At 42.0% G+C, this 18,360-nt stretch overlaps 1 protein-coding gene across 1 annotated transcript; it reads right to left on the bottom strand.

Annotated features, from left to right (window-relative positions):
* Window positions 1–5,230: 5,230 nt before the first annotated feature.
* On the bottom strand, window positions 5,231–17,869 carry LOC124122480 (b(0,+)-type amino acid transporter 1-like). The gene is made up of 13 exons (XM_048403993.1): window positions 17,854–17,869; window positions 16,094–16,222; window positions 15,092–15,193; window positions 14,237–14,476; window positions 12,845–12,970; window positions 12,113–12,212; window positions 10,994–11,038; window positions 9,959–10,082; window positions 8,462–8,565; window positions 8,022–8,118; window positions 7,393–7,542; window positions 6,805–6,973; window positions 5,231–5,569 (listed from the first exon to the last, which is right to left on the bottom strand). The coding sequence occupies exons 1-13, from the start codon at window positions 17,867–17,869 to the stop codon at window positions 5,505–5,507; spliced, it is 1,467 nt and encodes a 488-aa protein (XP_048259950.1). The 3' UTR covers window positions 5,231–5,504.
* Window positions 17,870–18,360: the final 491 nt, after the last annotated feature.

The raw sequence follows: 18,360 nt of genomic DNA, 5'->3' as shown, positions 1-18,360 counted from the left end.
ATTCAACCGTCTTTGAATCTCGTCCCACAGGTGCTCAATGGGATTTAAACCGGGACTGGGGGCAGGCCACTGCATGGTTCTGATGCCATTCTGCTGGAGGAAGCGTAATGCTGCTCTCGCAGTGTAGGCACGGGCGTCATCATGCTGAAACGCGTGCTTGCAGCGACGTGCCAAATGAGGTATGGCGTGTGGTTTCAAGACGTGATCAATGTACAGACCTGCTGTGACACCATTGCCTCTCCCTGGACCGATGTTCTGGAAGACCACAGGGCCGACCCTTTGTGCAAGACCAATTCCACCCCACACCATGATGCTCGGACAACCTCACGAGTCTCTCTCAACAACACAAGCATCCGAATAACGTTCCCAAAGAATTTGGGGAGCGCATGTGCAGTTCAATTTGCACGGAACTCACGTGCATCGGGTTACCATGGCCATTGCCGTGATGCGTTTGGGCAAACGGTTTTATTGTCATCTGTTTTGTTTTTTTATCATCAAATTTCATTTTTCCGGATGAGGTAATGTTAAATTTTAGAAACTTTAACAAATATTACCCAGATATTAAAATGACAACTTTTTTATGCAATGTTACTTGGGGTGACGTTTCGTTTGTCGTTCTGTATATATATATATATATATATATATATATATATATATATATATATATATATATATATATATATAGACATTGACTTATTTGAATATGGCTTTCCAACGATTTCAATGTAACTAAATGGGACAAATGTCTTTATGTCATATGTTTAAACGAATATTACTCAGTTACAAGTTACTGAATGTGTAAGAATATTACACGGCTTGATCTTGTTATCACATTATGTCACAGCACCACACATATTTTCTGCTCTACCTGTCAAAGTATTTGGTTCTGAAATTGCTTTTGAAATTATCAGTTACTTAGCGTTGATTTGTAGTGCACGGACGTGTTGTCTCGGCCTTGGGAAACAAGCCAAGCAGTCCTACCGACTACGTGCACAATGCGCCGTCTGCAGATCGACATCTGGAGAATGTGTCTGTGTACGTCCTGCAGGCACATAGCAAGGGCCGATTAGCATACCGATATGTCTAGCTGTCAATTATTGACGTGATATAAATTGATATGTATTTGATGTATACTAGTATTTCATATAAAGCTGACGCCGATCACAAGGAGCCCTAGTTCAGTGTAATGTAATGACTTAGACTATTGTGAGATTCTTTTATCATGCGCATCTTAGTGATATACAATTGCAAAGGTGGAGATTTGCCGTGTGTGAGGTTGACTGCTTTTTCAGTCAACTCGTTTTCTATACCATAGGGAGAGATGTCGTTCATTTTCATTGTGAAAATATGGCGATTACATTTGTCACTAGTCACTGGACCTGTAACATGACGCTGAAAAAAAATGTTTTTCGGATGAACCAATTACAGAACTGTACTCCCCCGCCCAAATACCAAAACTTTTCTCAGTTTTTTATCAGCATGTAACTTCTCACCTGATCCATAAGAAGCATGTAAATAACATAAACTCCTGTGTGGAGAGTCAAACACAACAGGATATGTATGTACATTGCGCTCATGTGTCCTGTACGTCATTCCATCATTGCTTTTGTCATTCCTTGCTTCATCTCCAGTGTAACAGTATGAATTCAGTTCTGAAAACTGCACGCGGTTAGTAGTTCACTTATAAGCACATAGAACGAAAGATGGAGTCAATTGTCTTCCACAGAAAAATCGAAATTTAAAGTTTTGTGACGCGACAAGTGAATGAGATAGCGGTTGTGTTGTCTGGTGGGGGACTGGAGACTATGGCACTAGTGACAACACAGCACGGCTGCCTGCAGTAAGTGAGTAACGATATAAGCCGTTCTCATCAATAGTCCAGTCACTGTATGGAGGAGGACGCCAATGGAGTCGATTTAATTCCTTCTGGGCTTTAGTTTATATAGAGAAAAATACAGGCTGTCTCATACATATTCATGTCGGGAATTCATAATTTTAATTCATCATTATGTCTTTTGTTTTACAGTTGTGATATATGTACTGCAACTAAAAACAAACATACTATTAGCTATTTATTTCAAGTTATTTCAAAATAGGTCTAGGCTGCAGACAGGAGATCCACTGTTATCGTAGTTACCGTAAAGTATTATACTACAGGTTCAGGATTGCTTACTATATCCACTCATCTCTATTTTAAAAAGTCTAATGAAAGTTTTATAAAAAGATTATACCGATGGAATAGAATTATTTAAATTTCGATGGTGACAATGATGCTGACTGTACTCTAGATTGATCAAAAGTGTAATATACTCAACAACAAAAGTTCCTGTGACACCAATATTTTAGTGTGTTTTTCAAACAAGTAAAGTTTGGTTTTCAATATTGTAGTACATGTATGGAATCAAGTCACAAAAACGCAACTGCTGCAGGAAAGCATGCATTCCATGCAAACGTTGACTTTTATGCAAGCCCCATGCATTTCACTACCCAAGAATGGATATAAATACATGTGCGTTAACGGGATTCCATATGCATTGTTTAGCATCGTCCTGACAACAACCACCAGAAAAACAACACAATTACGCAATTTTTCAACATTACGAAATGCTACGCCTGTCCGAATATGAGCGTCTGCGAGCCATTGGTATGCTTGACGCAGGATCGAGTCAACGTGATGTTGCAAGACAATTTAACGTCCACAGAAACACCATTTGGTGTTTATGGCAACGTTGGCAACAGACGCATGCAGTCAGGGACCATCTTCGGAGTGGCAGTCCACGCGTTACCAATAATCGACAAGACAATTGGATTCGAACAACACACCTACGAAATCGATTCCAGCCAGCAACAGTGACTGCAAGAAGCATCCCTGGCCTTCGACGAATATCTTCACAAACCGTACAGATGTGCAGGGATTGTCGCCAGAAGACCCGCCAGACGTCCCATTTTGACAGGAAACCACCGTCAAGCACGTCTACAGTGGTTCAGGCAGCGTCTACCCTGGACGGCCATGCAGTGGGGACAAGTTCTATTCACTGTCTCGTTTTCACCTCAGCCAAAGCGATGGACGGTTTCGAGTGTACCGACGTCGAGGTGATGAACGTTACCTCAATCATTGTGTCATGGAAGTAGATCGGGGGCGGCAGCGTTATAGTATGGGGTGGGATTACAGCATTTACAGCAATGGACAGCGCTACCGCGACGAGATCATCGGCCCTGTTGTTCTATCGTTTTTGCGTCGTCATGGCCCAGGCATTACCTTTATACATGACATCGACCGGCCTCATAGTGGTCGACTTGTTCAGGATTCTCTTCAACAAAACAACGTGGCCGGCTCGGTCGTCTGATCGCTCACCAATCGAGCACATGTGGGATGAGATGGATCGGCGCCTTCGACGTCAACCACGTCAGCCTTCGACAATCCAGGAACTTCGAAATATGCACCAGCAGATATGGACAGATATCCAGGGATTCGAACCCACAATCATAGGGTTCTGGCATCTCTGCAAAGCGAATCAGGCTTGCAAAAGATTGTGTGAAGGAACCTGTTTATGTGGTGCACATACACATGGCATAACTACTGTACATACGGAGCCAAACGATTACGTAATTTATATGTATCTCACAGACAAAAACAGCTTTAAGTCCGTAACGGAATCATACATCGATAAAGTATTTCATTGATTACAGAGTTATGTCTTGAATATGTGGCTTTTAAAGGCACGCTGCCTTGTCGTCAAAGATGTCGTAATTCGCTGTGCAGAGGTGCATGTTTTTGGGGTCCCACAAATCCCGGATTACCTATAAATTTTCGACACCCGTCATGTTTGTTTGTTCTTAAAGCCCACACCGCAAAATTCCAGCACTCGGAGGACAGTCTGTCAATAATCGAGAATGGAACAGAGAACCCCGGGATTAAAATCATGAGCATTTATCATGATCTTATCATTCAAGATCTCTATAATTGAACGGGAACATTTACACTTGATGTTATTCAAGCAGACACCGTGATGTTTGTTTGTTTGGTTAGCTGATTTTACGCCACATTCAGCAATATTCCGGTTATATGACGGCGGTCTGAAAAGTGTCGAGTCTGACCAGACAATCCAGAGATTGACATCATGACTATCGATCTACGCAAGTGGGATACGATGACATGCATCAATCTAGCCAGCAATCCTGGACACCCGATCCGGTTAGTCGCCTACTACGACAAGCATGGGTTGCAGAAGACCAATACTTACACAGTTATTCACGGGGTTCGACATCCCTAGTCTAAGACATTGTTTATTGACATTCCCAGGTCTGTAAAGGTCTGAGTTAGAATCGGCCTTTAGTAGCTCATGCTTCTCGCACCCCTTTAATGTTTGTTTGTTTGTTTGTTTGTTTGTTTGACGCCGCTCGCAACAATATTCCAGCTTTATGACGTCGATCTGAAATAATCGAGTCTGGACCAGACAATCCAGTAATTGACATCATGAGCATCGATCCACGCAATTGAGATCGATGACATGCATCAGCCAAGTCGGCGAGCCTGACCACCCGTTAGTCGCCTCTAACGACAAGCATGGTCGACTTTAACGACAAGCAGAGTCGCCTCTTACGACAAGCATGCATGCATGGGTTGCTGAAGACCTTTTCTACTCTGGATCTTCACGGGGTTCGGTACCCCTAGTCTCAGACATTGCCTAAGTTAGAATCGGCCTTTAGTAACTCATGCTTCTGTCGACCCCTTTAATGAAATGTCCAGGATGTTACTAAGAGAATCTTGGTATTCGCAAGCATATTCTTATTTCTTACTATCAGTGTAACATACCAACATCAGACAACACCAATATATGTTTTTCTTTTAATATCATGCATGTATGGAACAAAATGGGATTATGAAAGGATATAGGATATGATGTAAACATGTTTTTGCTGAGTACTGTACGTGTTCATGAGACGGGTGTGACATGGCAGCCACCTTGTAGTACCCTAGCCTCTGTCTACACTGGCTCCCATGGGCTCTTCGTATCCTGCCTGTCACTCGGCATTGTTTGTTTGTTTGTTTATTTGTTGTTTAACGCCACACTCAGCAATATTTCAGCTATACGGCGGTTTGTAAATAATCGAGTCTGGACCAGACAATCCAATGATTGACATCATGAGCATCGATCCACACAATTGGGATACAACGACGTGCATCAACCAAGTCAACGAGCCTGACCACCCGATCCCGTTAGTCGCCTCTTACGACAAGCATAGTCGCCTTTCACGGCAAGAATGAGTTGCTGAAGACCTATTCTACCCCGGATCTTCACGGGTCCCCTTGGCATTGAGGGCATAAGATAAACCAAGGAATGTTTGGAGTCAGTATACTGTGTCTGAGTGGGATAGCTACCTTAAACTGCGGCATGGTAACTCGGTGGACTAGCTCTGTGAAACCGGCATTACTCAGGACTTGTAAAACAACCACACAAACGCGCCCGTAGTATAAGTGCAACGCGACCTTGATCCCCATTTCACCACACCTCCTGTGGACTTGGTACCACTTCAAGGAACAGCTGCAGATACATCTCGAAAGTGTCTGAAATGAAACCATGTCACAATACCCGTTATAATAAATCTTTGCAAGTATTGAATCTGTAAGTAAAAGCGATGAACTGTTTTTCTGTACGCATATGCAAGCACATATTTTGAGAAGAGGATATTGTACAAAGAAGTATGTAATTCTTTCATCACCCATTGAATATGTCGTTGTATAATTACCGGCGGCCTGCCGTTAGCCTTTTGTCCATTGTCTTTTACCAATCAGTGATAATTTAAGTTCTGGCTTCCATTTGCTAACACCTGTCAGCGTCAATTAACTGTTGGCTTCCCTTGCTAAGTTCCACCTATGTTATCTTATTACTTTTCTTACAGGTACACATATACGTTCTCTGCCTCATACCATTCAACCACGCCAAGGCCAGTGCACATCCCACAGACAAGCCCATGGCAACACACACACACACACACACACACACACACACAAACCTTGCCCCTTTCTTCCCTCCCCAAAGTTTTTAAGCATAGGTTACACAGGTTTACCCTGTCTTTATTTATCAACCTTCTACTAAATAATCATCAGATTAACTGGTTTTATTCTTATAACTTATATTCTATGTCACGGGTTTGGCTTCTTAACAGCTCTCCGCTTCCTTTAAACTCCTCTTATCCCAAACAACCTCTTTACTATTTTAATTTTCTAAACTCCATCCCTCCTCAATTACAGTTTTTTGGGGGCCAGACGCTTAACCACTATTCCCCATTGTTCATAACTTGACTGGTCCCGACTGCGACATAGCCAAAGGCTGAAGCGGTCATAAAATCTTCTAAACTGTCATAGCAATTATTCACCGGATGACGGAGTAAGTATATGCTCCGAAAAGTTGTCTTCGTCATAATAAAGAAGTTCACATCCATAAATTCTCTTGTGTCACTTCTAAAAGCCTTTCAAAGACTTAACTCCTTTATTCGTTATAATGCCGTGCTCCGTCGTGATGAATAAAGTGTGACCGTACTTGAGGAAAAGAGTATATGGATGTCAGCTTCTTTATTATGAGGAACACAACGTGGTGAAGGAATAAGCATGTACTCCGAAACATTGTGTTCTTCATAACAAAGAAGCTGACATTCATATATTCTCTTCCTTATGTGTATCACTTCTAAATGACTTTCAAAAACATGCGTCGTACTTGAGTATGATAATACATAAATGCATGAAAAAGTTACATGTTTTCATTTTCTTCTAAATGTCAAAGTCTAGCGATGTCTTATTACCTAAGAAACGCGGCTTGAGCTTGTAGTGGACAAAGGGTATGTAGAAGACAAGCCCTCCCACACAGAACACCACAGCATAGAGGAACTCAATCCGGGGATAGTCGATGATGGGCGTCAGCACCAGGAACACCGACACAATCAGGAACAACACGTGGTTTACCATAGGAATCTGCACAAAGTGGGTGAGACGTGTTCAACACAGATTTGAACAGTATTCCTGTTACAATACGGCACATCAGCTTAGGAACAAGCAAACCCGATGTTACAAGGTGGTACAGGTTTATAGCTTGGGTTAAACCCACGAACATGGGGATGGGGCTTAGAGAAGTGAGTGAGTGAGTGATTGGTGGTTAACGCCGAATCAGCAATCTTGCAGCTATTTGCGGCGAGTTAACAGATTTAAATCAAATAAAATCAGTGGATCATGAAAGCTAAGAGAGGCAATCATTCATAGCCAATTGCAGCGAATAAGTTCCTACATGGGGGGGGACACTCTTGCACCGCACTTGAAAGTGTATACTGTTTGCAACACATGATTAGAAACTGGTTTCAGACAATGTTGAGATGACCAGCTATATCTCGCATTACCTTGATTCTCTGTGGGTCCCCCTCCCTCGTGAACCTGAGGACGATGACTGAGACGGCACTGAGAGCGTAGAAGAACCACGCCAGGAAGGACAGGAACCTCAACAGAGACATGATGCTCGCTTCCAGAATCATGATGATGGCAAAGAATATCTGTTATAACAAACGGAAGGATCTGGTTTTAAGAGAAGTTGTCTTTTTATCCTATTTGTTTTGCTTCCAGCATTTCTTCCTTTGTTGCGTGTGCTTTCCTTTTTACTTTTTAAGCGCCATTCTCATGACATTTTCTTTCGCGGCATCACTGAACCATTTTCAAGCCATTCACTGTGCTTTCGCAACACTTTCTCGAATGTATCACAACACTTTTTTCGCGATTCAGCGGAGGGAACTCATCAAATGTTGTGTTAAAAAATAACGCGACCTGTACATGACACTATATTGAACTGTGAAGAAACGCCGGGTTTCGTGTGAAGTATGGTTTGATACTCATAAGACTATGTTTTTTTTGGTAAAAGTTGTTTTGTTATATATTTTTTACGAGCAGCCGTCCTAAATGGTTAAACAATGAATTAAACAACGATAGAAATTATAGTTTTAGATCGCGAGAAGAAATATTTAATAACAACACTTACATGAAACAAAATAGACGGAATCGGAGAGTAGTGCTTTACGTGGATATAGGAAAGGAATTCTGGGAAATTCCCGTCACGTGCAGCAGCAAAGGTGATCCTGGGACAAGTAAACAAACATCTTCAGAAAAGGTGATACTGGACATAACGAATAGACATCGCCAACAACGGTTGTTTCATGAGTAGGATTTCCTGTTACTGGTAGAGTAGGACATGCATACCCTTTTGGCTAAAACCTGGTGTCGTCAGTGATTTTCAGTGATCCATTCATATAATGTTAACCACTGTTTTGATTTTTACGCCCAATGGATTCCGTTTCGGCATATAATCGACTTAGTCTTCCCTGGCGTTACCATTATATATCTGACAATTATTGATCATAGTATAATCAGGAAAAACATCTGTGTCATTTAAGTCGTGAATTGTGGAGGGGTTATTTTTACCTTGATGAGCTGAAGAGCCCGCCATTCAGAGCCCCGAACGTTGAGCACATGACTGAGAGCGGAATGATCAACCCTGCCGCGCCCATTACACGGTCTCCCCAAGTCTAGAAGGAGGAAACATGTAGGTGTAAAGGATCTCTTAAGTACTTGATGGTCTCAATGTTCATTGATATGAAATTAGTTGATTTCGATAATGCATTTGTGTCGTTTCTGGTATGAGGGGACAGATCTAGGTCTATGGGTGTATAAGAATACTTTTTCATAATGATGAGAAGATACGGTTAAGAATCCAAGTTTGTCGTAAGAGGCAAATAACCGGATCAGGTGGTCAAGGATGCACACGTAGATCGATGATCATGATGGTGCAAACTCTATAGCTGGGATTTTGCTGATAGCGGCCTTAAACAACAGACAGACATCATAGCATCTGGTTGTATAACATCAGAATAACTATCAGTTTCCTCCTTGTAAACTCTTTTCTAGTTTAGCGAACACTATAGGCACCTGGCGTGTACAGAGAAGCAGGTTTGTTTGTTTGTGTGTTTGTTTGTTGTGTAACGCCACACTCAGCAATATTCCAGCTATATGACGGTGGTCCGTAAATAATCCAGTCTGGACCAGACAGTCCAGTGATTGACATAATGAGCATCGATCCACGCAATTGGGATACGATGATATGCATCAACAATGTCAGCGAGCCTAACCACCTGTTCCCGTAAGTAGCATCTTTCGACAAGCATAGTCGCCTTTTACAGCAAGCATGGGTTGCTGACAGAGAAGCGTGAGTGTAGAGACATTCACATGAGGTGTTTGACACATGCACGTGCATGTATAGCTTACAATATGTATATGTGCACGAGAACACACGTGTGGATTGACAAGAAAGATTATACATATTTAGATTGTGTCTTATACGCCAAATATAATCTGTCTCGGAAGGTTAACCGAGACTGGTTATGCTGTAATGACCTTTTCGCCAACACCTGGACCGCCTCCGTGGTCTAGAGGGAGAGCGTCCGGCCTGAGAACGGAAGGTCCGGGGTTCGATCCCCGGCCGCGTCATAACAAAAGACTTTAAAAGATGGTACTTGTTGTTACCCTGTCTGGTGCTCGTCATTAAGGGGCTAAAACAAGGACTGGTCGGCTCGGAGTCAGTATACTGTGTCTGAGTGGGGTATTCATGTTAAACTGCGGCATGGTATCTCAGTGAGCTAGCACTATAAATCGGCATTAGTCCGGGCTAGTACAAGCAGCCACACACACACGTGCATGAACGTCGCTATATAAGTGCAATAATCTTGGACGCGACGTTAAACCAAATTTCACCTCACCTCACCGCTAACACCTGGTATCATCACTATTTGATAGCTGTCCACAAACACGTGCGTGTGATATGGTCGAACTCGTACAATGTACGTTCAGTAGAGATTATTCATGAATTTGGAAAGAGTTTGTCGTTTTGATTATAATTTGTAATCTAATATGAAATGAACTTACTACTGCTACTGCGGTGGATGTGAATAGTTCCTTCTTGGACAGCACGGCGAGGTAGGATACGTTGGTCAGTATATAAACAAACGCTGTCACCAGAACCCCAACGATGCTGGACAACGGAACATTTCTGTAACATATCAGTTGCATGTACATCACTCGGGGAAGTTGTTTTAACAAGGGCCACACCGAGGACAAGATAACATATATTTCAAAGAAAGACTTACAACTTTTGTCCCTCAAATATTTTGAAATATATGACACAAGTATGGCCACCTATCAAGACACAACATTGGCGTGTAATCCAAAGAGTTTCGCATATACAAGGGTAGTTAGAATCTTGATTTTTATTTTGGTATTGATCACTGTTTTGGTTTTGGTGTTTTTTGTTGTTTAACGCCGCACTCAGCAAAATTCAGCTTCATGACGGCGGTCTGCAAATAAACGAATCTGGACCAAACAATCCTGTGATTGACATCATGAGCATCGATCCACACAATAGGGATCGATGACATGCATCAACCAAGTCAGCAAGCCTGACCACCCGATGCCGTCAGTCGCCTCTAACGAGCATAGTCGCCTTTTGCGGCAAGCATGGGTTGCTGTTCTAACCCGGATGTTCACGGGTCGTGTTGATTTCCTGTTCCATTCATGCTTGGATGATGAATGTAACCTGTCTGTGTTTTTGTGGATGACGTTCAACAGGACCATGAATGTTTAATCTATATTTATCACGTCGTCGGCCATGTATTTTGGACAACCGTTTGTACACGGACAATGTATCAGTATTCCGTATTAAGATTTGCCCTTGTTTTCTTCAGAAGCGACTAAGTTGTATCAACCAACAGTACATGAAGAAGCAATACCTCCATCTGCCACGATGTTTCATTTAGCACCCCAATCATGTATGTCGTAACTGTTCGTCCCTCCTTTTTCACTGGTTTAGGATTAAAGTCAGACGTACAGATCCATGTTGCAATAAGTATTTACATATAACATTGTATTGATCCATTTTTTATGAAATCATATGTGTGCCTTTACCTCCTCGGGTTTTCAACCTCTTCGAGAAGATTGTTCGCGTTGTTCCTGTAAGACAACCGAGATGACATGGACAATGAGAAAACAGGAGTTGTAAAGACTTCATATGGTAGTAATTCAGCTGAAGATTTACTTAGCGCTGACCTAAATATTTCATAGGGATTTATAAACACATGCTCATGATCTGGTGGAAAACGAATTACTCTGCTTTGGGCATATATTTCTTATGGATATGGAAAGGTTTTCTTCGCATTTATTTATCATATTTTCTATCGTGTCATTACGCACTTCGGTAAGGAAGTGTCACGACATGTACAGCTAAATTTGGTTTGGTTTGCTTCTTGTTTAACGCCGCACTCAGCAATATTCCAGCTATATGATGGCGGTCTGTAAAGAATCGTGTCTGGACCAGACAATCTAGCTAACTAAACAACTTATTCAAAACATACGTGTATATATGTAATGAAACATTCAAACAGAAATCCCTTAACCAGTAAGCATTTTCTTCAATTTGTATTCCAAGGTTCGATCCCCGACTGCGTCATACCAAAATACGTTAAAAGATGGTACTAGTTACCCTGTCTGGTGCTCGGCATTAAGGGGCTAAAACAAGTACTGGTCGGCTCGGAGTCAGTATACTGTGTCTGAGTGTGGTATTCATGTTAAACTGCGGCATGGTATCTCACGGAGGTAGCACTATAAATCGGCATCAGTCCGGACTATGACAAGCAGCCACACAAACACGTCGCTATTTATGTGCAATAATCTTGGACGCGACGTTAAACCTCACCTCACATCAATTTATATTCGCATCGTAATTATAAGCGACAAAACTTGTTATATAGTCAAACAAAATATCTACCCAAAACAGAGTCCACTGTATGATTCCGACTGTATCATGAGCATGTGTTCAGGAATCCCTATCAAATAGTGATGGTAACAGGTGACGGGAAAGAGTGAGCGCATTGTGCCCTAACCGGGAACATATGGTACAAGTCAGGAAAGCGCATCGGATAACATTTTCAGTATATTCGGAATTGATGTGAGATTTACTCACTTAATTTCTTGCGAAACCCAACAGAGGTCAGTTACAAGTGGTGATACTCTGTTGCCTGTACGTACCATCCGCCGTAGGAAAACATGACGAAGTAGAGAGCAAGAGCCACAGAGGCAGGCGAGTCGGTGGTGCCCGTGAACCCCGTCATCAGGTCGGACGTCACACCTACATCATCAAGGGGACTACATTGGTAAAGAACCGACTTTGTCATTTAATGGATAGTGTTATCGATGAGATGAATCAATCCGATAAACGTATTACCACGACCCTATAAATATGAAAATGTGGTCATTTTACAGATACCTCCATATGAAGCCATCTTGGTAAAAAATCTTTGCTCAATGTTCCCCAAAAGTGTATTTATATTTCCGCCGTGTGAGAGCTTATTAAAGAAACATGGCACTATATATAGCAAACGGGTTGGTTCCATCAGACATTGTATCACTGCGCTATTTCTGAAGTTACTTTCATCAATACAAATATGTCTTAAACTTTGGTTATTTTAAGAATGACATTATTTTCTTAAAAGAGTATTACACACTTGTTCAGAATAGTAATTATCGTAAATCAGGAATAAAAAGTATAAATAAAGGCTCGCATAGACAATTTTAATTCACAATACGTGATACTTGTTTATCTAACTTGAAGTAAAATCTTTCTACATCTGCCGTATTTTCTAATATTCAAATGTGCTTAAAAACCTACAGCGCTGGTGCTTCCTGTTTACATTCTTCATGTAGTTTGCGGAAGTCAAGAGTCTACCTGCAATATGGTAAGAGCTTTGCATTCCGACATACCTTTGGACATCCACACAATTCCTCCAGTCACAATCATGAGGAGTGCCAGGAGCTTTGCTCCAGTGAACACTACCTGTACACGGGTAGCCAGTTTGGGGCTGAAGCAGTTGATGATCGACAACGTCACTACAAACACGGATAGAGAGAACTTATTGACGACGAGCACAGAAAACAGAAACATTTGTTTAAAATGTTATTGCTCATGACCGACCCCCCTCGCTATTCTGCCTCTTCCGTGTGGGTGAGATGGTATTAGGTCGTTTCTAAGGGTAAACCATCTTCCCGAGGCAAGAGAGTTAACTGACAATAAAAGTCCAGTTTCCACCCTCGCCGAACTAGGCTGGTTTTATGGAGTTACATTTTGGCTGGGCTAACGACTATATGCATAATCCAATAAAAATCGCGCAACGAAATCGAAATCCGGTTCGTAAACTGTCGTACAGATTTCGGTCGATTGCAGGATTTCCAAAGCATGTTCACCTTCAACTCGTTGTCAACAGATATTTTCCAGATCTTTTCATGTTTATAATCATGGTGCTCACGTGATTGGATGCACTTCGCGATGTAAGACCCGTTTTATCGCAGTATAGATCTTGATTATCGATGAGATCGTCTTGACAGGGCGCCACCATTTTGTTTGAAACATTTGCAAGTGATACGAGAGGTGGAATCTGATTTGTCCATAGGAGAGGCTTACAAGGGACATAACTCGTAATAACAACTGGTGGCGCTACAATCGAGCCCAGGAATTCCAGCCTAGTTTGGCAAGGGTGGAAACTGGATCTTTAAAGTCAGTTAAGTCTCTTGCCCCGGGAAGATGAGGGTTAACCAGCCATATACACAGAAAACACCAAGGGCAGGTTCTGTTTATTGTACACGTGTTGGAATAAAAACCGGGACTTAAGCGTGACGAGCCAACGCTTTACCCCCCGGACTATCCCACCTCCTGTTTTGATTATACCTCCATTCAGAGGACACTAGTTAAATACTCAGTTTGTGTATCTTAAAAGCTTCAGATGAAGAAATGACAATTGTGTTGTGTTCTTGAAAATTCTGGCGAGTAATGAATGTAAACAGACAAATGATTAAAAAAGGATTATATACTAGTCTTCGTTTTATATTTCCGTATTATGGTTATTTCCATAATTGTAAACGGGATTAGACAACAACAACAAAATAATTATGTTTTGTTATACGAAATGTTACTAGTTCAGCCAGATCTCGATTAAGATTTTATTTTGATATCCACTGATCAAAGTCCTCTTTTTAATGCAGTCGCTACTTACACTTTTCTCATTTCGAACCGGAATATATGTGTTAACAGGGGCAAATATGAGAAAGAAAGAATATTTTAACTAAACATGGGACATGGAACAAAAAACTGATGCTTACTGATGAGAAGAATGGCTATCAATTTCTTTGGCAGCTCCGGCGATCCACACACGACAAACATAGACTCAAAATATTCGGCAAATGTAAGGGAGACAACTGCTGTAGACGAGGGGCTCATGGCCACCTCGCGCGTCCACACGACCAGGAATGCTGGTATGGGTCCGAGAGCTTCGTTCAGGTATGCGTACTGTCCTCCTGATTTGCGGACAACCGATGCCAGCTCAGAGTAGGTCAGGGCACCTGCAACATATTACATCATTGTGTCTACATGTCTTTGGATTCTCTGACAATCCATCGTATCGCCCCGGGGGTCCCGGGAAGAATAGGTCTCCCGCGCCCCACCCATGCTTGTGGTTAGAGCCCACTAATGGTTGGTTACGATGTGAGGTCATCCAAAGTGTCCCCATACCCCGACGGCGTGGCTTGTTGATCATGACCATCATTTGTCTTAACCCGGAAGAGTTTATTTCCATGTCACAGCGAAAACCGTGGATGTTAAATTGTTGTCTGTGGCGCAACTCAAGATTTACCCACTAGTATCTGCTAATCGTTCGGGTAACGTTTACAACCTTGTTTCAGCCTACAACGAATCAAATTTGGATTTTTTCCATTCTTACAAAGATGCTATCTATATCGATGCCAGAGCATAATCAGTTTCAAATTAATGGTGATGTCCGACTTAAACCAGCGTTTTAATTTTACTCATATATTCGTCTTAAGAACTTCATGAAATTACACACGTCGCTATATAAGTGCAATCTTGGACGCGACGTTAAACCCAATTTCACCTCACCTTCGAAGTTACTAAAAGTACATCATGTCATACATACGAGATGTCAGTGTGTTGGCTATTACCTAACATGGACAGAACTCCTCCCAGGGCCCACAGCACCATGCACAGTCCCACAGAGCCGGTGTTCTGGAGCACACCTTGAGGGGTGATGAATATTCCAGAACCTGCACAGAAACAAACAACTGCCCGAAAAGGAATTCACAAAAGCTCTGATCATACAGCCAGGAGAGTTAGTACAAAAACTGGAACGAATGCGATCCACAAGAATAAGTTTAGTTCTACCATTTGTGAAGAACATTAAAATAGAGAAATGGTTTTGTGGAAATGACACACGGTTGGACTAGTCGATCAGATATTGGAATTTCATATCAGCAATCAATTACAGTGTATTATACGGTATACAAAGAAGCGGCAGACCATTTTCGTAAGCATAAGAAATCCAATGTACGATTCCGATTATATCAAAGATGTGTTTATGAATCACTCTCACATGATACAAGGTGTTCGCGAAAAGGTGAGCGTATCCTGCCCAACCGACCATCACGAACACATGCAAAGGCAAGTCAATTGTTCACCTGAACAAAAGCGGGAACATAATGATACAAGTCACGAAATTAGCTACGAAATTTCCACGTTCTTCATGACGTTCGAGTAAACACTTCAACCTACCCAACTCTTCCTGGTGTGACCAAATGGTTTGAAATTGTTCAGCTGATATGGTACATGACGCGAGAATGGTTGAATGGTTTATTTACAGGAGATGGTGTATGCATGCTCCTTACAAACAACTCCAAAACAAATGGTTACGAGGACTTCATGCCTATCATTGCATAATGATATTCGCTGTGCAGAGTTGGACACATGGGCGCGCCATTACTCTATGATCTTGGGTTGAAAACGTCTGAGACATGCATCACTTATGGCTTTCGTCCCTCAGTAAGCTGACAAGCTGTGATAAAGCTGGAATACTGTTCAAAGTGACGTTAACCCCAACTCACTCACTCACACACCCCCCCTCCCACACACCCCTACTCACTTCTTCACATACACAATGACAAAGTTACCAATGACAGTTCCAACGACGAAGGAGATTCCGCCGACAAGCCCCACATGTTTCTGGAGTTTCACATCCTCATCCCCTCCACCTGGCGGTGTTCCTGTCTCCAGCTGTCCACTGGGAGGCTCCTCGACCACTGCATCATGAAGATAAACACATGCTCACAGCTCGATAGCCTCATGGGTGCGTGCAGAGACAGTATGCATAGGTTTGTTGGTTGGTTGGTTTGTTGTTTAACGCCGCACTCAGCAGTATTCCAGCTTTATGACGGGGGTATGTGATTAATCGAGTCTAGACCGGACAGTCCAGTGATTGATATCATGAGCATCGATCCATGCAATTGAGATCGATGACATGCATCAAACAAGTCAGCGAGCCTGACCACCTGATCACGTTAGTTGCCTCTTACGACAAGCACAGTCGCCTTTTACGGCAAGCATTTTGTTGAAGACCTATTCTACCCCGGAATCTTCAAGGGTAATATGCATAGGACGTCAAAGTCATGAACTGGGAGTACTGGAGATTATTGCAACTATATCGTATTATCCGTAGTTCGGAACACTGTAGATAATATGTGTGTGTTCGTTTGTTGTTGTTGAACACCGCACTCAGCAATAATTCAGCAATACGACTGCGGCCTGTAAATAACTGATTCTGGACCAGACGATCCAGTGATTGATATTGTGAACAATGATCCACATCCTCGAGGTATCCTGACTCGAAATGAATCATGTCATCGAACCTGGCCACCCGATCCCTTCTCTAGGACGAATACATGTTGCTGGCCATGGGACCACGTATTTAAACCGAGAATCCCAACAGGAATATTAGACTTCCCACAGGTACAGTCGGAATAGTTATTACACTGTATAAAACGATAAATCGAGTTTAGCAAGTTTGAGTTAACCACGTGGTACTATTTCACGTATTATGCATACTAAGTTTGCTGTGAATGTCGAACACGGGGTAAAACAATAATGAGTGAAACCGTTTGCGGTCATTAATACAGCTAAAATACCTGATGACTACAATAACTGTTGAAGGTAATATGAAATCTCCCTTGTACGATTCCGGGTGAGGTGAAATGGGGTTTAACGTCGCGTCCAAGATTATTGCACCTATATAGCGACGTGCATGGTGTGTGTGTGTGTGTGTGTGTGTGTGTGTGTGTGTGTGTGTGTGTGTGGCTGCTTGTACTAGCCCGGACTGATGCCGATTTATAGTGCTAGCTCACTGAGATACCATGCCGCAGTTTAACATGAATACCCCACTCAGACACAGTAAACTGACTCCGAGCCGACCAGTCCTTGTTTTAGCCCCTTAATGCCGAGCGCCAGACAGGGCAACAACAAGTACCATCTTTTAACGTCTTTTGGAATGACGCGGTCGGGGATCGAACCTACCGCTCTACCACTAGACCACGGAGGCGGTCTGTACGATTCCGACTCTATCATAAACATGTGTTTATGTATCACTATCAAATAGTGACGATAGCAGGTAATTCGTCAGTGAACACATGCACAGTCAGTGGTATTGCCAGTGTAATGCTAGGCGAATACTAGTATTTAAATTCACGCCTAGACATTGAACATGTTCAGGATCAAATAACCATCCCATCTCCTTGATATCAAATTATGATTAAAATTATCAACACTATTGTATTGGTTGCATTCGGGGTAATACATAGAGATAATCGACGTACGTGACTGAAAATCTGAAAATTAAATAAAATAATTAATATAATTTTTCAGCGATTTAAATCCTTACCTCTCTGCCAACCCATCTTGATCAATGCAAAAGTTAGGATGAATGATTTCTGATAGTTAGACAGCATCACACATGGTAGGACAGCCTGCTGTCGCCCGCAGGTTCTCCCAGCAGGTGCGCACGCTGACTGCTGTGCATGCTTGGCGGGTAGCGCTCTAACTTCCGTCACAAACTACCTTTTTATATGACGAAGGAATATCAAGTCTTTATAACTCAGCTTAAATATGATTTTTTAAATCTGTCGCAAATAATATAAATTAAGATTTGTTGTTTCATCTGTAGTGTAATCATTTCGAGATTAAAACGTTCGTTTTATCTTCAAACAATCAGTCAATATGAGAATAAGGAGGTTTAGCTCAAATGTGAATTTCCAAACATCAATAAAGACAGGTTTTAGAAATCCGAAATAAATACTTGGGATCAGGACTGATATAAAGATACTGAGTGAGTAAGTGAGTGAGTATGGATTTACGCTGCCTTTAGCAATATTCCAGCAATATCATGGCG

Source organism: Haliotis rufescens, unplaced genomic scaffold (genome assembly GCF_023055435.1).
Source record: "Haliotis rufescens isolate VD_foot unplaced genomic scaffold, xgHalRufe1.0.p SCAF_30, whole genome shotgun sequence".
In the NCBI taxonomy this organism is placed as follows: Eukaryota; Metazoa; Mollusca; class Gastropoda; order Lepetellida; family Haliotidae; genus Haliotis; species Haliotis rufescens.
Note: the sequence above shows the minus strand (reverse complement) of the source record. Positions and strands in the feature narration are given on the sequence as shown.